This window comes from Dipodomys merriami, unplaced genomic scaffold (assembly GCF_024711535.1).
Source record: "Dipodomys merriami isolate MVZ:Mamm:240054 unplaced genomic scaffold, mDipMer1.0.p SCAF_19, whole genome shotgun sequence".
In the NCBI taxonomy this organism is placed as follows: Eukaryota; Metazoa; Chordata; class Mammalia; order Rodentia; family Heteromyidae; genus Dipodomys; species Dipodomys merriami.
This window is the reverse complement of record NW_027203270.1, coordinates 20,351,540-20,373,857: the sequence shown is the minus strand read 5'-3', so window position 1 is coordinate 20,373,857 and position 22,318 is coordinate 20,351,540. Positions and strand designations below refer to the sequence as shown.

General features: G+C 44.0%; 1 protein-coding gene across 4 annotated transcripts in view; it reads left to right on the top strand.

Annotated features, from left to right (window-relative positions):
• Positions 1-22,318, top strand: part of LOC138830835 (leucine-rich repeat-containing protein 37A3-like) — a 60,467-nt gene that overhangs the window by 26,015 nt on the left and 12,134 nt on the right. For all 4 annotated transcript variants that reach the window (XM_070027628.1, XM_070027627.1, XM_070027626.1 and 1 more), the window contains exons 4-10: positions 1,930-6,997; positions 9,715-9,786; positions 10,983-11,054; positions 13,549-13,620; positions 14,408-14,488; positions 17,445-17,516; positions 19,783-19,857. In XM_070027628.1, coding sequence (XP_069883729.1) covers positions 1,930-6,997; positions 9,715-9,786; positions 10,983-11,054; positions 13,549-13,620; positions 14,408-14,488; positions 17,445-17,516; positions 19,783-19,857 — 5,512 coding nt within the window. The remainder of the gene's footprint in view (positions 1-1,929; positions 6,998-9,714; positions 9,787-10,982; positions 11,055-13,548; positions 13,621-14,407; positions 14,489-17,444; positions 17,517-19,782; positions 19,858-22,318) is intronic.

The window sequence follows — 22,318 nt, the reverse complement described above, 5'->3', positions numbered from 1 at the left end:
TATGGTTTTAAGTGAGGAAAGAACACGCAGGAGGAGTTAAAGGTGAATACAAGAAAAGTACATTGGGGTACACTCCTAGGAGAACTCCCTGGTCAGGAGCAGAGAGGTCACACTGAGTCTGGTTGTGGCAGGGTTTATATGGCCGGGGTCAGCAGGAACTTTTAGCAGGTAACTTGTTTTGCAAGTTTCAGAGGATTCAGGCTAGTGCCCCTCAAGAAGGATTCAGACAGGTGGTGTATAAGGAAGTGGCTTTTCTCAGCTGCCTCTGCCCTCCAGTGGCCTGACAGTTTTAACTTAAATTGAGACCAAGATAAATGATCTCCAGTCAGGAGGGAGTGGGAGGGGGAAATAGAGACAGACAGACAGAGAGAGAGAGAGAAATTGAAAATCAAACCTAGAATGGCTAGACTCTGAGAGGGAATCTAAAGGGGCATCCGCAGGACCAAGCCTGCGTCGCACTCTTGCAGGCACAAGCCAACAGGTTGGAGAAACTGAAGTAGGAGAGAGCACAAAAGAGCTTCAAAGTAAACAGACTTCTGACCATTACAAGTGCAGTGGCAAAAACTGTATCTCTGAGAATATTTTGACCAGGCCTCATGGCAAATGCAAGAGGCATTCCGACTGAGTGTCCCAGCTCGGGCTTAAAAGCTCAGGAGGCAGCCAGTCTGGTGAGTGAAGGAGAGCTTACTCGATGGAAGCAGCGTCCCACATCCTCCAGAGCCCTCTAGACATATTTCACTCACTTGAATGGAAAAGTGGTGAGCGTGGATGAGGAGGCCAGCAACGTTTTTCGCGAAAAATTTAGTGTAGCATCTTGCAGCACTTCAGTTCATGGAAAAAAGGCCAGCAGAACTGGGAATTTCCTTGGGGGGAGGGAGGTGGGAGGAGGAACAAAACAGTTTTAAAAAGGGGGGGGAGAACACAACACGGAGAGGAATCCCACCTATCCTGCCTTTAAACCCTTGCCAAGTTCACACAGCACCATTCATGTGAGGTTTTCAAATAGGTAGCTTTATGTAGGGAGGGTAAAGAGAACACCACACTCTTCCAGGCAAACCACTTGTCCCTGCCAGGCAAGGTAGAGACCACATGCCTGAAAGATGGGGTGGACTGAGGTTGGACCTAGGTTTAAGTAGGAAAAGAGAGGGGAGAAGTTGCAGCCAGGTGAAGGAAATTGTTGCAGCACCTTCCCTCAGGGCCTGGGACCCTCCTCTGGTCCTAAGGGAAATGGGGGCAGGTGGGCAATGTGTGTGTGTGTGTGTGTGTGTGTGTGTGTGTGTGTGTGTGTGTGTGTGTGTGTCTGTGTGTGTTTGCAACCCAAGATGAGACCTCCTTACCCATGTGACACAGGTACTGGGTTGAGACTTATCCAAGAGGAGGGAGGAACCTGCTCCACCTTCCCAAGGCCGACCTTACTTTAAGAAAAAAATGTATTGCTTTTGCTATAGGTGTGCCTGTTGCTTCAGGCCAGGCCAATTCTAACTAGGGAAGGGAGGGGAGAAGTTGAGGTCAGGTGAGAGAAAGTGTGGTTTCACCTTCCATCAGGGCCTGGGACCCTCCCCTGGTCCTATGGGAAATGGGGTGGTGGGATGATGGTGGGTGTGTGTGTGTGTGTGTGTGTGTGTGTGTGTGTGTGTGTGTGTGTGTGTGTGTGTGTGTGTGTGTGTGTGTGTGTGTGTGTGTGTGTGTGTGGTGTGTGTGTGTGTGTGTGTGTGTGTGTGTGTGTGTGTGCGCGCCCTCCCCTGGTCCTATGGGAAATGGGGTGGTGGGATGATGGTGTGTGTGTGTGTGTGTGTGTGTGTGTGTGTGTGTGTGTGTGTGTGTGTTTGTATGAGACTGTTTTACCCTAACTATGATACTGATGGACCCTACTAAGCCCAGGTCTTCACCCTCTTCTCACATCACACCTACAACGATTTTATTTGCTAGGATCTTCTGCTCCACCTCAGATGTTGGCTGAGCCTCAGGAGCCAAAGGAGACCAATACAGGTTCTGCAGGACAGCTACCTCCTGGCTCAGATGAATTTACTGTTTCTCATCAAGACCCGCCAGAGAAGCTGACTCTGCAGCACAAACTCCCACAGATGGTGCCAGGGCTAGGTGAAGATCACAACCCGGCCCGACCTCTGCCTCATTCGCTCAAAAGTACCACACAGAACAGTGCTCAAGCTGAGGCTTCAGAGCGACCGTCATCTAATATACCAAAACATACTGTGAATTCACAAGGGAAAGCATTTGTTCTTGCACCCGAGGAGCGGCTGAAGGATCCAGTTTGGGTTGGTTTCCATGAGCGGAGGCAGCAAAAACTTCAGCTGAGAGCAGCTGAAAACCGATTGGCACAATCTCTGCTAGATCCAAATAGAAAGGTGGCTTATGTTGACAGTGTGCCTCAGAAAGGCAAAGACAATGCTGATGAACCTCTAGAACCCCTTGAGCAAGATGAATCTTCTCAGTTCCACCAGCAGGCCCATACTCAAAACCCCAGGACTCCTGAGAAGCTCCAGTCTCCTGCAGCTCAGGAAGAGCACCCAGTGCAACAGCTTGTTAGCGAGGAGGTTGTGCCATCAGTGGAAAAAAAGCCTCAACATTCAACACTGCCAGATGCCACAGTTCAACCTGCAGATGTGCAGATTACCTTCACCACTCCCAGTCACCAACAGACTGCAGGCCATCCTCCAGGGAGACCTCTGGAGGAAGAGCTGTCATCTACCCAACAAGAGGTGCCAGCTCAACCTTCAGAGCTCCCAGAGTTTGGAGAACCTTCTGAAACCTATCTAGGAGCCCCAGCTCAGCCTGAAAAACCTTTTGAGGGAGTGAGACCTCCAGGTGAGCAGGAGGCTCCTGTTCAAGCTCCAGGGGCCCCCATGGAGAGCACAGATGTAAGTCCCCCAAACCATGAGCTGACAGCTCAGTCTCCAGGAGAGGTCCAGGCTCACCATGCCAACATCTCCTTTATTACAGATAAGCCCGCAGATGTGATAGTGACCATCACTGCAATGCCTACCAAGGAGACTGAATCGCCTCTATCCCACAATGAGGCTCCAGCTGGTCCTGCAGGTTACAGAGAAGAGACAGAACCTGCTTTCGGTGAGCAGGAGCATGCATCTCAACCTGAGTCTCTTGGGGAGATTCGGCCTTCTGAAATACAGCCTGAAGTCCCTGCTCAGGCTTCAGAGCATGATGGGGAGGTTGAATCTTCTCTAACCCAGCAGGAACAACCAGCTCAGTCGTCTGAGCATCATGAATGGACAATTTCACCTCCAGGTCTGAATGAATCTCAGCATTCAAACTTGGACAGTTTGACTGGTAAACCTCCAGATGTGGTGATTACCATAACACCACAGTCAACAGTTGCGTGGGGGAATTCTCCAATCCCCACTGAGGCTCCAGCTTATCCCTCAGTCCCAGGGAATGATATGGGACTTTCTATAACCCAGCAAGAGTCCCCAGCTGGGCCACCAGAGCCTTCTCAAGTGTCCATACCTGTATCAATCCAAGAAGAGGCTCTGGCTTCAGGATCTAGTGGACATGAAAAGCCTTCCACCCAACAGGAAGCCACAGCAGAGACTACACAGACCTCTGAAGAGGTTGTACCTCCAACCCGGCCTCCAGAGGGAGAAGTACCACCTCAGCCTCCAGAGCTTCCTAATGAAATTGTTCCATCTACAGAACTTCATGAAGTTCCACCTGTACCATTACAGAACAATACCGTTAAACCCTCAGAGATGAATGATGTTGAGATTACAACCCAACAGGAGGTCCCTGACCAGTCCTCAATGTTCTCTGAACAGTCTGGTCCCTTGGAAGACCAGAATGAGGTCCCAACCCTGAAGCCAAGACCCCCTGCATTGCATCAACACTCTCCAGTCTATGAAGGAATCTCTCCAGGGCTTGAAGAGCTTCCTGAGGAACCTTCTCCAAGCCAACAAGAGAGCACAACTCTGCTCCCCAAGCCCTCTGAGAGTACTGAGTTTCCAACCAGCCAGCAAGGACTTCTACTTCCGTCACCAATACCCAGTATGGACTACAGTATTCCTCTACTGTCAGATAGCTGGGGATTTTCACCGTTAGATCAGGAAACAGTGTTCAAAGGTCATAATGAACTAACATTGCCTAAAACCACAGTGAAACATGTGGATCTGGAGTTGACCATAACTCCACAGACTAATGAACAAGTTGAATTTTCTCCAAACCAGTCTGGCCTCCCTTCCCAGCCTCCTCAAGGCCCTGAAAATGTTGGATCTTTTTCAGTCCATCAAGAGACTACAACTCAGACTTCTCACAAGCAGCAAAATGCTTCTACAACTACCATAATGGCTTCATCTCTGCCTGCACAACTCCCCGAGAAGGTGGAACCCTTGCCAGTACTTCCACTGGACATAGAACTTCCTTCAATTCAGGATGTAGATCCAACTCAGCTTCCAGTGCTGCCTCATGAGATGGTAGTGCAACCTCCAGGGCACTATGAGATGACAGGTCCCACTCCAAATCAAGATGTAACTCAGGGTCCAGTATTGCCCAGTGTCACATCTCAACCTGTGGACCTGGAACTCACAATTACTCCAGAAATCTCTACTACACCTAAACATTCTACGGACCTCAAAAAGCACCCTTGGCTAACACTTCAACCTGTACACATCCAACTGACTGTAACTGTGCAAGGTGTTGTAGAAGATGAACGTCCTACAATAGTAGATGAAGCCCCAGGTCAGCCTACAAAGCCACCTACAGAGGATGTGGCGCAATCGGAAGAAAATCAGGGGGTGACAGTTCTCGTCACAGGTCAGAATGAAACTCAGCATTCAGCATTGCCCAATGTGACAATTCAAGAATTTGACCTGGAAGTTACACTAACTCCAGACTCCACCATAGAGCATGAACAGTCTTCAGCTCTGAAGGAAACAACCCCAGAACAACCTGAGGTAACCGTTCTACCCCCTATTGAGTCTCAGCATCCCCCTTTGACTGAAGACTCCCTTCATCCGTTTGACATAACAATTACCTTTACTCCAGATCCCAATATGGAGGCTGGGCTTGCTCCAACCATACAGGACACCTTCACTGACCTTACAACACCACCCAAGGGTTCTACGACCCAAGCCCCATTTTCCATCACAGGTCCAACTCCACCCTGGACTCCAATGACACACAACGTCACACCTAAAACAATGGGCCTACCACTTTCCACAACCTCAGAACCCATTACAGAGACAGTCCCAACGGAGCCTATGCCAGAGACCCAGGTTCCACCTCTGCAGGAGAACACGAATCAGCCTCTGCAGGAAACCCCGACTCAGCCTCCGCAGGAGACCCCAACTCTGCATCCGGAGGAGACCCCGACTCAGCCTCCGCAGCAGACCCCAACTCAGCCTCCGCGGGAGACCCCGACTCCACATCCGCAAGAGACCTCGACTCAACCTCCGCAGGAGACCCCGACTCAGCCTCCACGGGAGACCCCGACTCAGCCTCCACGGGAGACCCCGACTCAGCCTCCGCGGGAGACCCCGACTCAGCCTCCGCGGGATACCCCGACTCAGCCTCCGCGGGAGACCCCGACTCAGCCTCCGCGGGAGACCCCGACTCAGCCTCCGCGGGAGACCCCGACTCAGCCTCCGCGGGAGACCCCGACTCAGCCTCTGCGGGAGACCCCGACTCAGCCTCCGCAGGAGACCCCGATTCCGCATCCACAGGAGACCCCAACTCAGTCTCCCCAGGAGATTCTGACTAAGCCTCCACAGGAGACCCCAACTCCATATCCACAGGAGACCCCGACTCAGCCTCCGCAGGAGACCCCGACTCACCATCCACAGGAGACCCCGACTCTGCATCCGCAAAAGACCCCGACTCAGCCTCCACAGGAGACCCCGACTCTGCATCTGCAGGCAACCCCAACTCAGCGTCAGCAGAAGACCCCGACTCCGCGTCCCCAGGAGAGCCCTACTCAGCCTCCGCAGGAGACCCTGACTCAGCCTCCACAGGAGACCATGACTCACCCTCCACAGGAGACTCCAACCCTGCCTCCGCAGGTGACCCTGACTCAGCCTCCGCAGGGGACCCAGATTCAGCCTCTGCAGGAGACCCCGACTCAGCCCCCGCAGGAGACCCTGACTCAGCCTCCCCAGGAGACCCCGACTCAGCCTCCGCAGGAGATCCTGACTCAGCCTCCACAGGAGACCCCAACTCAGCCTCCGCAGGAGACCTCAACACAGATTCTGCACAAGACTCCAGCACAGCCGCTGCAGGAAACTCTAACACAGCCTCCCCATGAGCTTCCAGCACAGCCTTTGCAGGAAACTGCAATACAGACACTGCAGGAAACTTCAACCCAGCCTGTGCAAGAGACCCTAACCCAGCATCTACAGGAGATACCAACTCAACCTCTGCTGGAGATGCCAGCTCAACCCCTGTGGAAGACTGTAACTCACCCTAAGCAGAAGACCCCAACTTTGCCTCAGCCAAAAACTCCAACTCAGCCTTGGCAGAAGACCTCAACTCATCCTCTTCTGAAGCCCTTAAGTCAGCCTCACTGGAAGATTCTAACTCAATCTCAGTGGAAGACCCCAACTCAGACCCCACAGACACAGTTGGAGCCTGAGGCTAAACCTCCAACATCAGGCTATCAGCCAATGTCAAGGAATACAAAGACTGTACCTGGTGCCATCCTGAAGACTACTAGAACTCTTCCTCTAAAACTCACTACGGTGCCACTTCCACATCCCTATAGGTTTGGGACTCAACCTCCAACCCTGATTCAAGGCACAGTTAAAACTTTGAGTCAGGAACAGGAACAACTTCCTAATAATCAGTTAACAACATCCACCACAGAAAATGCTTTAGCTGTGCAAACAGAACAGAAGGCCCCTCCAAGCATCAGCTTATGTGAGCTCTGTCACTGCCAAGACCAGACACTGTCATGTGTGGATCTCAGCCCAAGTCAGAGGCTCCGCCAAGTTCCTGTGCCAGATATCGACCCCAAGAAACAACTTTTCACTGTCTTGCAAGTATCCCCCTACCTCCTTCGTGCTGGGCATTCTTTTCTCAAGGTCTTCCTCCTCTCTCCAATCCAATCTTGAATAATATTTACTATTTTTTTTCTTATTTCTTTTAGGTTGGTCGTGGGGCTTGAACCCAAGGTCTGGGTGCCGTCCTTGAGCTCTTTTGCTCAAGACTAGCATTTTACAACTTTAAAGCACAGTGTCACTTCCAGTTTTCTAGTGGTTAGTGGGGATAAGAATCTCATGGGCTTTTCTTCCCTGGGCTGGTTTCAAACCAAGATCTTCAGATTTCAGCCTCCTTAGGACTAGGATTACAGGCATGAGCCACCCGTAACCTGGCTGGCTCTTCAACTTGTCACTTCACCTTCCTTGTTCTCATCTTCCTATTGTATCCATTTGCCAAGCTTTTATTTGAGGTTGGAAAGATCTTTGTCTGTTTCCAAGAAGATTCTGAGTCACAGAAGTTCCATGGGAATACAAAATGGTAGTACAGTTCTCTAAAAAGAACAACAGAGAAATCACTGACTGTGGGCATGAGTGTACCAAACAGGACTCCACACTTTTGGTCCTCAATGAACCTGACAGTGATAGAAACAGTAGTCAGGAAGGAAAACCAGTTTGTGAGAAAGGAGTTCAGCTTGGAACATTTTCATTGGTAAGCAGTCAGAAGGCTTGCAGTTAAATGGAAAAGTCTACTAGACAGATGAGCAGACTTAAATCTTCTCTACTCTGCTACCAGACAAAGTATATATGAACTGAGCAAGAGAGTTATATCAAAGACTAAGGACAGATTAAGGTATCTCAGTAGCTTCTAGTAAACATGCGCTTTTGCCAAGCAATGGTGGCTCACACCGGGAATTTAGCTACGGGAACAGGCTCAGATCTGAGGACCGGGATTTAAAGCAAATCCTATTTGGAAAGTTTGTGAGGCTCTTATTTCAAATTAAATACCAACAAGCCAGAAGTGATAGAATATCATCCTTAAGCAAGAAAACCACAGAGACAGGGCCCAGGCCCTAAGGCCACGGGCAAACAGAAGCAAAATATTTTATTTTTCAACCCACATTTGTTTACTTTCTGGTTTCTATTTTTTGTTCTTTGGGTGGACAATGGGGCTTGAATTCAGGGCTTGGGAATTGTCCCTGAGCGCTTTTGCTCAAGTGGACTCTAATACTTTGAGCTAAAGTGCTACTTCTGGTGTTCTGGTAGGTAATTGGAGACAAGAATCTCACAGAGGGTTGGGAAGGTGGCTCACTGGTGGTAAAGTGCTTGTCTCACATGCATGAAGCCCTGGATTCAATAAATAGGAAGAGCCGAAGTGGCGCTGTAGCTCAAGTGTTACAGCGCTTGCCTTGAGCTGAAGAGCTGAAGGATACTGTCCAGACCCCAAGTTCAAGCCCTACAACCAACAAAAAATTTTTTAAAAAAATTAAAAATGAGGGGCTGGGAAGGTGGCTCAGTGGTAGAGCGCTTACCTTGCATGCATGAGGCCCTGGGTTCGATTTCTTAGCACCACATAAGCAACAAGAAAAAAGCCAGAAGTGGTGCTGTGGCTCAAGTGGTAGAGCACTAGCCTTGAGCTGAAAAGATGAGGGACAGTGCCCAGGCCCAGAGTTCAGGCCCCACACCGGACCCCCCCTCCAAAAAAAATGAAATAGAGTCTAACAGAGTTTCCTTCCCAGAGGGGCACTGAATGGTGACCCCAGTTATCAGCCGCCTGGGTAGCTAGGATTACAGGCATGGGCCACCAGCATCTGCCCACATATGCTTTCATATGTGCATTCTATTCTCCAAAAAAAAAAAAAAAAATCCCACAGAAGCTAATTTTACAGTACACATCTTTAACACACATTTGAGGGAGGAGAGAGCCTAGAATTCAATGCCAGTCTGAACTTTACCAGGTGTTATCTCAAACACTAATGGCTGATGACAAAGCATAGTAGCAGAGCCTTGTGCACACAAAAATCTCAGATCATCCCATAGCGCGTGCATGCATATGTGTACGCGCACACACAGACACACCAGTTATAGAAGTATAGAGAATAAAAGTATAAAAGCATGCAGTTCTTCCCTGTACTCTCTATCACTCCATTTTATATGCTCTATTCCAATCAGATTAAACCTCATACCATTTCCCATACATCCTCCTTTCCAATGTCTGTCTTTGGCCTTTTATTCCTGATGAGGTAATAAAACTTAACTCTTGTCTCAGTGAACCATGCTTTTCCCTGTATGCAATATGACTCTGAGCTCTTCCCTCACCACCATACTAATTCCTCTAATTTCTAATATTCCTTACATTTCCAACATATACTTCCTTCTAAGGCTTCATCCTTCTTAACAACACTTAAGCACAGCCTTGGTACACTACCTGACAGAGAGGTTTTTATTCCTGTTTTCCCACAATGCATTTGTCCCTTTTTCTGTCACCATTTGCTTATTGATTTAGATGTCATTTTCATCACACATGACTTGGGAAAATTACATCCAGAGTAATTAGAACTACATATGCACGAGATTGCTTGAGCAGACAGCAAATTAAAAGCTTCTGTTGAGGAGCCTCTTCTTTCGTGACAGTGGAGCCACTTTTGTTCATAGCTTCAGAAAGTAGAAAACGCTGGGTTTTTTCCTGCATTAGATTGCCTCATGAAGTTGCAATGCGTTTTTCTTACTCTAATCTTTTCCTTCTTATTCCTGGATGTAAACTGTTTCTCCATAGAAATTTCCAAGGAAACGATATTTCTTATATTGAAGAAAATATATGGGCATCGTACCGTTGGACTGAGAAACTGTGAGTATGTTCTCTCCAAATATGAATATGACACTATTCTGGGACCCACCTTGGCCCAGAATCTTGAAGGAAGTACCTCTGAGAAAAAGCCATTGCACTCCCCACCCCCCATATCCTAATTGACCTCTACTGACTGAAATTCTAACATTATTTTGAACATTAAACTTTATGGGTACTTGGGGTACTGTGAAGTGGCAGAGTGTTTGTCTTGCATGCATGATGAGTCCTTACAGCTATCATGCAAAATGCAGTTTCATGGACCCTCTTTGAACTAAGTATGTGGCAAGTGGAGATTATTGTCTATTGTATAAGTGATGCATGCTTACATTCTTCGTGCGTACAAGTGATGTTAATAACAGAATGAAAACTATACCTGAAACAAGAGTATAATAGAAAGATGTTTTCCCAGGCAGTTGTGCACTACTTTATGATAGTTACATATATATTTACTATATTTCCATGTAGTACAATAGATTTGGGGTATCATTTTCTTTTTTATCTTTTTTTTTTTTCTTTTTGGCTGGTCATGGGGCTTGAACTCTGGGCCTGTGCGCTGTCCCTCAGCTCATCAGCTCAAGGCTAGCACTCTACCACTTGGGCCACATCTCCACTTCCTGCTTTTTCTCTTTATGTACTGCTGACCAATTGAACCCAGGGTGTTACGTATGCAAGACAAGCACTCTACGACTGAGCTATCTTCCCAGCCCCTGTGGTATCATTTTCTTACTGGGTTTTCATTTTCTATAAACTGTAATATACTGCAACTTGATTTTTCCATTTCATAATATATACTTTGAACTTTCCTGTTACAGACATAGAGGACTATCCTATTCCTTTAATCTTTTCCAAAACATTCCATAATGTAGATGCCTCGTGCTTTATTTCATGTTTCCCTTAATATTATTTAGAGCATTCCCATTTAGCTTGTTGCATTCAGGCTACAACGAACATCCTCATATATACTTCTTTGTGAACACAGACAACTCATTCAGCAGAATAGTCTAGAATAGGATTGTTATTATGAACACGGTGATAGTACACATGAAATGTTAATTGTCCTCAAAAAAGTCGTGCCACCATACACTCTAGGCAACAGAAAATGACAGCCTTTCTTTTCCCATACTTTATCTCTCTATTCAATATATTTCCCAATGTTGGATGAATTTAGTTCCAGCAATAACTTTCTTATCTTCCAGAATTCTCAGCGAAAATCACCTTACTGAATTACATAAGGATACATTTGAAGGACTCCTATCCCTTGAATATTTGTAAGTTAGCATCCTTAATGTTTGTAATTATGTATAAATTATTCAGATTCATTACTGAAATCTCTTCTAGCAATCAATTCTGCAGCTATGAACTACTGTGTCTATCTGGGCTCATCTCTAGCAATAAATACTTCCTATTCATTATCAGATTGAGTATACAGATAACATATAGATAGGGAAAAATGGAGTGTAGACATTAGCAATTCCTCATACTCATAAAAACGTTTCCTTAAAAATGCACAACCTGGGTCTGGTCATGTGGCTGAGTGGCAGAGTGCTTGCCTATCATGTATGCAACCCTGGGATCAATTCCTCTGTACCACATAAACAGAAAAAGCTGGAAGTGGCACTGTGGCTCAAGTGGTAGAGTGCTAGCCTTGAGCAAAAGAAGCTCAGAGGAGACTCAGTGCCCAGGCTCTGAGTTCAAGCCCCAGGACTGGCAAAAAAAAAATGTACAGCCTGGCCAGGCACAGATGATTGATGCATCTAATCCTAGCTACCTACTCAGGAGGCTGAGATCTGAGGATTCCAATTTGAAGACAGTAGGGCAGGAAAGTCTGGGAGACTCTCATCTCTAATTAACCACCAGAACTAAAAGTGGTACAGTGGTTGAAGTGGTAGAGCACCAGCCTTGAGAAAATGGATCTCAGGGACAGCGGTCAGGTCCTGGATTCAAGCCCCAGCACCAATGCACAGGCATGGGTGCATGCACGCATCTCCCCTCCCAAGACACAAACCAAAGGGAAACTATAGCTCTAGTGTTAGAGCAACAGCGTTGAGCAAAGAAACTAAAGGACAGCATCCAAGGCCTAAGTTCAAACTTCAGTACTGGTACCCAAAACAACAAACACACACACACACACACACACACACACACACACACACACACACACACACACACACACACACACACACACACACACACACACACACACACACACACACACACACACACACACACACACACACACACACACACACACACACACACACACACACACACACACTTACTTTGCCCCATTTTTGTGCTTTGTCCATGAGGCCCAAAGATCCATCCTTAAGCTTATGAATGTTTCCATTAATCAGCCTCCTATGATAATGAGCTATTTTCAAGTAATTCTTTAAAAACCAAAGAGACTCTTAAGTGATTGGCATAACACAAAAGAAGGCTTTCAGTTATCAACCCTTCTAGGTTCTAAGGTGATGACTAGTTTTGGTCATTGTTGTTTGTTTGTTTTTCCCCACTCCTGGGGCTTGAACTCAGTCCCTGGGCACAGTCTCTTCTGAGCTTCTTTTGCTCAAGGCTAGCACTCTACCACTTAACCCACAGTGCCACTTGTGGCTTTTCTTGGTTATGTGGTACTGAGGAATGGAACCCAGGGCTTCATGCATGTTAGGAAGGTACTCTATCACTAAGCCACATTCCCCGCACGTTTGTTGGGTTTGTTTTGTTTTGGGTTTTTTTTGGGGGTGTGGGGGGTCCGGTCGGGGGCCTGAACTCTGGGCTTGGTTACTGTCCTTAAGCTCTTCACCTCAAGGCTAGTGCTCACCACTTGAGCCACAGCGTCACTTCCAGCTTTTTTCTTGTTTTTAATGTGGTGCTGAGGAATCGAACTGAGGAATCGAACCGAGTGCCTCATGCATGCAAGGAAAGCGCTCTACCACTGAGCCACCTTCCCAGCCCTGATAACTAGTTTTATACTGACTTTTTGTGGCCTTTCTGCCAGCTGGGCTCTCAAACCTCTAAACATGATTGGAAGGAAACAAATAAGAAAACTCTCCATGAAATCATCCCTTTGATTCTCCTACCATGAAACGCATTGCAAGCTATTTATATCCCACTACTGTGTATATCATCATCATTCACCAATAAAAAAGGAGATAAATTGGCTGCGTCTAGATTGGAGCACACAAAGATGAATAAGGCTGGGATCTACTCTCTAAGAACTCATAGGCTCAAAAGGTCAAGCAACAGTGCAGCAGAAGTGCAGAAAAGGTGTACTGCCAGCAAACAGCTGAATGTGGACCTACGGTTCAAGTGATAGGGCACCAGTTTCTGAGTAAAAAAGCCTAGCAACAGTGCAACGCCTGAGTTCAAGCCCTAGTACACCCTTATAGGCTATACATATAACAGATATGCAATGACTATCCTACATATTGTGTAATCTAACTATATGTCACATATATATATAATAGAATCTTACATTAAGCCTTGACGTTAATTTTATGAGAATACAAAATAAAACCTATTCGTTGTTCTGCTCTCTTGAAAGATTACATACATCAGTATCAGTAATTACATTTCATTGATGATGATCATAAGTCAAAATCTGTTAGGTGTGCTGAGACTTACTTGATTAAGGAAGTTAAAACACAAAGGTTTATCATTTAGAAATAATTCTTGTGTTCAATATTATCTATCCTAAAGTCTACATTTAATCATACTCATTAGATATCTAATAGAGTCTGAGTATATTTTCCTTTCTTTTTCTAGAGATTTGTCCTGCAATAAAATACAGTCAATTGAAAGACGCACATTTGAATCATTACCTTTTCTGAAGGTCGTGTAAGTTGCAAATAGAGTTTCAATATCTCGGACTGGGAATGTGGCTCAGTGCTAGAGTGCTTGCCTAGCATTCATCAACCCACAGGTTTCAGTCCTCAGTACCACATAAGCAGAAAAAGCAGAAGTGACACAGTGGCTCATGTGGTAGAGTGCTAGTCTTGAGCAAAAAGAAGCTCAGGGACAGTGCTCAGGCCCTGACTTCAAGCCATAAGACTCGCAAAAACAACAAAACAACAAAAAAGAAGAAAAACACTGCTTTATCTCACATATCAGCTCATTTTGAAATAAAATTAAATTTTACTAGCAAAAAGTTACATATATATATGAAATTATTTTAAACTAGCAAAGATGAGTCATTATAAGTCAGACAGACTCTTTACAAAGCAGTTATTCTCAGCCAATAGCCTGTACCCAGAAGACATTCAGCAACTGTGGATATGCCATGTGCATGTAGTGGGCAGACATGTCTAGAGGGATGCTGATGTCCTGCTTGTATCCTACAATGGACAGGACAAGGCTCCACAGCAAAGAACTGTGCAGCCTAAAATGAGTGGACATACAAAATCCTGTTCTCTATCAATGAGGGTCACTTGACACTGCATGTGTAAATATGAAAGCAGAAATCACGAGCCAGTATAGCCCACAAGAAGATTTCTTTAGAGCGCAGGCAAGGAACAGAATTGTTTCATTATATGAAAATTAGAATCACAAGAAAGTTCTGGAAAAATGCCTTCTTTTCCCTTTTTTTTTTTTTGGCTTATGGTTTTTGTTGTTTCTTTGTTTTTAGAAACCTTGGTTGCAATTTAATCACAGAACTGAGCTTCGGAACATTCCAGGCATGGCATGGGTTGCCGTTTTTACACCACATGTAAGTGGTATAGATGATAAGCATGTTAAATAAAAACTTATTTAGGTGTTCAAAACCTAATATCCATAATACTAAGCTGGGTATAATGACTATGTGAACTCTCCAATATATGTCTTTATGCATTTTTCTTTTTTAAAGTATTTTTATTGTTGTTATTATGTAGTTATACTAAGGGGTTGCAGTTCCATGTCAGGTTATGAGGACACTGCTTCCTGACAATGTTACGCCTTCCTTCATTCTCCCCCATTTTCCTGCTCCAATCCCCTACCACAAGTTACATGGTTTACTTTAATATTGAGCACATGGAATACACTGACTGCTTTTGCTCCATCCATTCCCGTACCCTCTCCCGTCAAAAATGAAAACTTGTTTCCATTTCACGCTTACTATTTGTGATGAACAGTACTTTGGTTGCTCAGAGGATTTATGCCAGTCTCTGTGTGTAAATGCATTCAGCCCTGTACATGTTATCATGCCTAGTTGTATTTTTGATTTAGCTTCCACATATGAGAGAAAACTTGTGTGCTTTGTCCCTCTGAGCCTGGCTTGCTTCACTTAACACAATTTTTATTTAGGTTCATCCATTTCCCTGCAAGGACACAATCTTATTTCTTTCTAATGGATGTGTAAAATTCCATTGTGTATTGGTACCACATTTTCTTGATCTGCTCATCTGTTGAAGGGCATCTGGGGTGTTTCCATGACTTGGCTATTGTGAATAGTGCAAATGTCGGGCTGGGAAGGTGGCTCAGTGGTAGAGTGCTTGCCTTGCATGCATGAGGCCCTGGGTTCAATTCCTCAGCACCACATACACAGAAAAAACCGGAAGTGGTGCTGTGGCTCAAGTGGTAGAGCACTAGCCTTGAGCTGAAGAGCTGAGGGACAGGGCCCAGGCCCAGAGTTCAGGCCCACAACTGACAAAAAAAAAAAAAAAACATAGGGCAAATGTCTTTACTATATGCTGACTTGGAATGTTCTGGGTAGATATCACACTCAAAAGTGATATCATTTGTTGTTGTTGTTGTTTTTCAAATCCGGGAAAGAAATAAGGTTCACAAGGCTAGGTGACTCATATGACTAGTCACACAGCGCCAGGTTCTGTTTCCTTAGTTCTGATGTATGGCCTGGAAAATAGAAGACATCACACAAGTAACCTTGAAATGAGCTCTGTCATGGGAGCCAATGACTGCTCTGATCAATGTGAGGTTAACATTCATTGCTTCTTTACTGCATCTTTACTGCAGAGTGACTGCCTGACTGCCCACATGTCAGCGAGGCAGAGCTGCAAAGAGCAACACTGATCACCAAGTCCTCCAGCAAGTAAAAGGGTGGATGACTTATCAGTGTCAGTTTCTTCTAATGGTGACAATGGCACTTCTCTCAGTCAGGCAGAATGTTACTTTTCAAGTATGTACCTCTGAGGTTGTTAATTACCTTGGGCAATAGGAACCTCTGAGGTATAGAAAAAGCTATACATTCAAAAAGAAAATACATTGCCCTAGAACTGATTCTATAAATTTTCTTTCCTGACTACCTCCACCAAGACACATGGGTTTTTATTTCCTGTCAGTTCAAAAATGTTATGCTGTTTGCCAGATGTGGTGACATACAGCTGTAATCCAGCACTCAAGAGGTGTGGGCAGGGGACCTATAGTCCAAGGCCACTCTGGGCTACAAGTCAAAACTCTACCTCAAAAAGAAAAGGACTGTGGGGTTCAATGTTCCAAAGGAAATTATGACTCAAGGTGAAATTCTCCTCTAAACTTGTCTCTGTGAAAGGCTGCTTGTGGATCAGGAAATTCAGGTTCCTAGAAGGTATTTTGTGTTGGTGGAGGATTGAGATGTGGCTGGAAGCTAAGATTTGGTTGCCTGTGCTGGCTCTGAATCTCCATCCTCACATAGCAGCCTGAGTAGCTAGGACTACAGGTGTAAGGAACCAGTATCTGCTTAAAATGACTTATTTGAAAATGTCCTTTTAGCCAGAAGCTAATAGCACATATCTTGTAACCTTATCTATTCAAGAGGCTGAGACCTAAGGATTGCAGTTCAAAGCCAGCCAGGACAAAAAAGTCCATGAGACATGAGACCCTCACTTCCAGTTAACTACCAGAAAACTGGAAGTGGAACTATGGTTGAAAGTGGTGGAGCAAAAGATCTCAAGCAGAACCCAGGCCCTGAATTTAAACCCAAGGAGAAACACACAGATACACACAGACACACACACACAGACACACACACACAGACACACACACACACACACACACAGACACACACACACAGACACACACACACACACACACACACACACACACACACACACACACACACACACACACACACACACACACACACCTGTCCTTTTAATCACTTCATTGATTCTCACAGTCCTGGCTCCATGAGTTTAGAAGCTATTGGACTTTACAAAGTAGAAATCCTATACCTTATTAAGGTAAAGCACTTTCCCATGCTAACTGGTCATGAGCACTAAGAGACAATAGGAGAAGAAAAAAGAGAAAAAAGCAGGCCTTATCCATATTGAATTATTTACCCCATGATTGAGAGTTTCTGTCATGCTACATTTTGAGGGCAACTCAACTGCTGTCCCTGAAACATCCTATTGCTTTCTCCCAGTTCAGTAGCATTGCTTTTCTATTGATAACAGTAGGTACGCAGAAGTGTGCATGCTTCTGGCTGTGTTTGGGTTTGTACTAGAGTCCTGGCTTAATCTCTGCTATCCAAAGCCTTTTCTAGACCTATACCCTTTCTCTTCTCCAAACTCTTTTCTAGAATTCTAGGCAGTGTCCAAAGGATGTCTACCTTATGGATTGTAAGTATGACTTAAAGACAGTGATTGTTTTTCATCTACAAGTTTCAAATCAAAGAAATGAATAGAAACTTTTCATGGAGACTAATATATATCAAGTGTTGATAATTTCAATTCCATTGCATTTTTCAGAGTTCTCAATCGTAATCCTCTAACATCTGTTGAAGATTCCTATCTTTATAAATTGCCTGCATTAAAATATCTGTAAGTATTTCAATGATCTTACCAGTCTTGAGATCATTTCTGTTATTCTTGATTAGTTTTTACAAAGCTTTAATAGTTTTCAGTAAGCCTAAGAAAGTCATTTTTAAAAAATCTTTTCTGGTGCTGATTCTAGGGCTTGAACTCAGGGCCTAGATGCTGTCCCTGAGGTACTTTTGCTCAAGGATAGCAGTCTACAATATAACCCACAGCTCCAATTCTAGATTTTATATTATTATTATTATTATTATTATTATTATTATTATTATTATTATTATTAGCATTAGCATTATCTTAGCATTATTTTGTACTTTAATGAAGGTAATAGTCTCACAAAATTTCCTGCCCAGGCTGGCTTCCAACCCTGATTTTCAGATCTCAGCCTCCTGAGTAAGCCTGATTATGGGCATGGGCCACAAGCAATCAGCTTAAGAGTCATAATTTTAGTTAATAGGGAATTAAGTGAAATGCCCATGGGAAAAGAAATAACTAAGAAAGTATATATGAAGGACAGAACAGAGAATGAACTTGTAACAACATCACTTTTCCCAGAAGGCAAAGAGGAATAAATGGTGCATTGTTTTATTAAAAAAAATAAAGGGATAGTGAATGTATTTTGAGAATGCTAAAATAGTGGTAAGAAAAAGAGATATTGATCCTAAAACACAGCAACATCCTAATTTGATGATGTAAGAAAGAATATCTTAGAGTCTTTTCAATGAGAAAGAACACTGTCAATTATTTTCAGTGACAAACTCTTGAGCTGACTCGTGCTCTTGAAGGATCTGTTTTCCCTTGAAAATATTTGACCTCCGATTGAAAACTGAACAGTGTCCATACTGCTCACTGCAAAGATCCACAGTATGCACCAATACACTGCTGGTCAGTGAGGAAATATATATACACCTCAAGTTCTCCTGCATGCTTTTCTTCTAGAAAGATACTGTTTACCAAAAAGAAACTTCAGCAATATAGGAAAAACTATTTTCCCAATAAATTTACAAAAACCTAAGGTTCCCAATGAAATCAAGTTTAGCTTCCTGCTACCACCACCTCAATATAATCACATGCTTATTAGAACACTAATATTCACACCCTAAGTAAGTACATTTACTTTTCAACAATGAGGGTGATTCTTTAAAAACAAACTTCAGTGTGGAAAATGTAACATGGATTTCTGTCAGTATTAAGTGTGTGCAACAGGTAGCTAATGCCGCTTCTAATATTATTTTATAAATAATTGTTATTCCTTAGCAGTAAACATAAGTCTACACATTCACTATAGTTCTACAGAATAAATGTAATGATGATGCACAATATGTTATGACACACTAGCTTCAATAAAACAAAAGCTTCAACATCTTAATAAAAATTCTGATCAGAAGAAAATGTAACTCTAAAACAGTCAAAATAATGGCACATTTAAAACTTCCCAAACAAAAGCAATAGCATCACTGAAATGAACAATTTCCAGTATGTTCATGTTTTAATTCACAATGAAACAAAATATGTGCCACAACCATAGTACTTTGTAAACCGTGAGGGATCTTTACTAGAACACAGTATCTTTTTTTATTTCTTTATTGAGATTAAGTGATTACCTAAATTTCACAGTATTGTGGGATAGTCACAAACACATTTTAACCTTCGGAAGGCAAATTGTCATTATCCCGGTCTATAAAGCTTAGGAACTCTACAAACGTTGACAATACAACCATTCCATTCCAAATCAGGTTGATATGTACATTTCTTTGCTCTTGCTTAGTGTAAGCTGTTCCCCTTTTTCTCTCATTCCCTCCCCCCATCTCTGCCCTGAGTTGCTTAGTTCACTTTCATCAATGCCCAGTGCAGCTGATGGGGGAGCCCTTCTGCTGTATTTTTTTCACCCATTTCCCTCTGATTGTGTTCCCTCCTAGCTTCCCTCAGACGTACACATGTACGTATGTATCATATGTGGGGTCAAGAACACAAGAGTCATGTAAAAATGATGCCACACATTAAGAAGAGGTCCTTTGTTTCTTGTCATCTCTCATTGTGTTTTGAATTTAATATCACGTATCAGGGAGACTCGCCAATCTTAGCTGAGCATGATTGTTCTACTTCCATCCCTTTCCCCATGAATGCCCTTATTTTGTTCTTTCTAATGGCTGCGTGATATTCCATTGTATACAGGTACCATAACTTATCTGTAGTGTAGTGGGGCATCTGATCTGTAAGCACACGATCTTTGAGCTGGGGTTTATCATGAATGTCTGGCTTTCTCCTTCAGAGATATGGGAACAACACAGGTGCAACTTACGACAGTTGAGAATGTCCTCATGTTGACCCTTTCCTTGGAAAAACTGTGAGTTAACTGTTTGTACATTTGTATCACTTTTTCAGGTTTGTTTTATTGCTTTCTGAGGCTAGGTTTATTGCGGAGACACTTTCATGCAATTAACTTTACACTTTTTTAAGTATACAGTTTGATGAGTTTGCATAGCTGTAACCACTACCGCATTCCCATCAACCACAAAAGGGAACAGGCCCTTTGCAATCAATCCAGTCCTCCTCCTCCTCCTACCCCTGGAAACATCCAATCTTACTTCTGGCCCTACAGGTCTACCTTTTCTAGACCATCCTATAAATGAAAGCATAGAATGTGTAGCCTTTTGGGCTTGGGTTCTGTCACATCACAAAACCCTTACATTGTCCCACTGGCAGTGGATGCGACTGTAATTGCTCCATGTCTCCCCCTGATCCTCCTATTTCCATTTTCCTCTGCCAAAACTGTACAACCAAGTGACCCAGAAATGCCAAAAGACAGACTACTGTATTCTCTAATCTCTGAGTTCCTTTGGCTCACTCCCCAAAACTACCTTGTCAGATAGGCTATTTGCTCTAGGCATCAATACAAACTGATACTGTATAGTCTGAGCTATTTATCAGAGGACACTAGATCCTTTGTTTTCAGAAATGGCCTTGGAGAATGAAGTTGCTGCCAACTGCTAAATCCTGAGCTCAAACTCTTCCTCTTCTGTCCACCTCTGAGAGTAGTCTGTGACCTGGACCCAGACTGGGTATCCCAGCCTTCTCAAATCCTTAACTTTCAGGCCCTCCTTTGTGATTTGTTTGCCAGTAATCTGTGTAAAGTGATGGCTCAGCAATCAAGACTTTCTACCAGCAGAAGCCAGGGCATATATTTTCTGAAATGGCCCTTTAGCAATGAAGTTACTCGTCCTGGGCGAAAGGCCAATTCTTCCTTCTCTATGGCTATGTGTGGTGGCTGCCAGCCTGGTGGACACTGGCAAGGGATCACAGAACACACTGATATCTGATGGTTTCTCCATTTCCAAGCCTGGCTGCAGGCTGTTTGAACATAACTAATGTAATCTAACTGATCCCAAGCAAGAAGGCGACCCACAAGATGGAGCATCAGTGTCCCCAAGATATGGGGAGCAAAAGACTCTTATCTAATACTTTCCTGTCATGATTATTGTTGGCAGGGACAAAATGACTTTTTTTCATGCCAGTCCTAGGGCTTGAACACAGGGCCTGAGCTTTTGTACTCACAACTAGTGTGCTAGCTCTACCACTTGATCCACAGCTCCCAGTGTTTTGCTACTTAACTGGAGATAAGAGTCTCATGAACTTTCCTGCCCAGCATGGCTTCCAACCATGATTCTCAGGTCTCAGCCTTCAGAGTAGCTAGGATTATAGGGGTAAACTACTGGTGCCCAGCTAATTTTCTAATTCTATCATGCCTCCTCATTGACCATTTTTCATTACTACATTACAGGAGAACACCCTATCATTTTAAATATTTAAATATCACAGTGGAATAATGGATTCTTCACATCTTTTGTACCTTATTATTATTTTATTTTTCCCAGTTTTTTGTTATTGTAGAATTGATATACAAAGGGGTACAGTTACATGAATCAGCAATCAGTCAAGAGTACAATTCTTTTTTAACCATATCTGCACTTCAGTGACTCTCTCCTGGCGTATTATCAATTGTTTGTATCTGTACTGCCAGAACCAAAGCTAGTCTCTCAAATGTAGCAGGCAAGCACTCTATTATTGAGCTGCATGCCTAGCCTTCTTTATTCTTGTGTGTGTGTGTGTGTGTGTGTGTGTGTGTGTGTGTGTGTGTGTGTGTGTTGGCATGTATATGGGTCCATCCTGGGTCTTTATCTCACTGGAGAGGGCACAGTCCATGAGCTTTTTTTTAACTTTTGGTCAAGTTTGGTGCTCCAGCTGTAGCTTGAGCTACAGCTCTAATTCTACCTTTTTTTTTAGTGTATAGTTAGAGATAAAAGTCTAATAGACTTTCCTGTCCAGGCTGGCTTCGAATCTTGATGCTGAGGTCTCAGCCTCTTAAGTAGCTTGGATTTTAGGCATGAGCCACCAGCCTCCTGCCTTTCTAGTCTTCTATATGCTCGGATTGTCTCTGGCCAATATGCTCCTTTCTTTCCTAACCACATAATATAGAGGATTTAAGCTGTTTTGACACCTTGTATAATTTCTAATATTTACCACTTAGAATAGAAAGTGAGGCAGAGGCTGGGCACCAGGGCTCATGCCTGTAATTCTACCTTCTCAGGAGGATGACATCTGAAGATCTCGGTTCAAAGCCAGCCCACACAGGAAAGTCTTCAAGACTCTTATCTCCAATAACCACCAGAAAAGCAGAAATGGCATTATGCCTCAAAGTGGTAGAGCAGTGGGACAGCTCCCAAGCTCAGAGTTCAAGCCCCATGACCAAGGCAAAAAAGGAAAGAAAAAGAAAGAGAGAGACAGAGAGAGAGAGAGAGAGAGAGAGA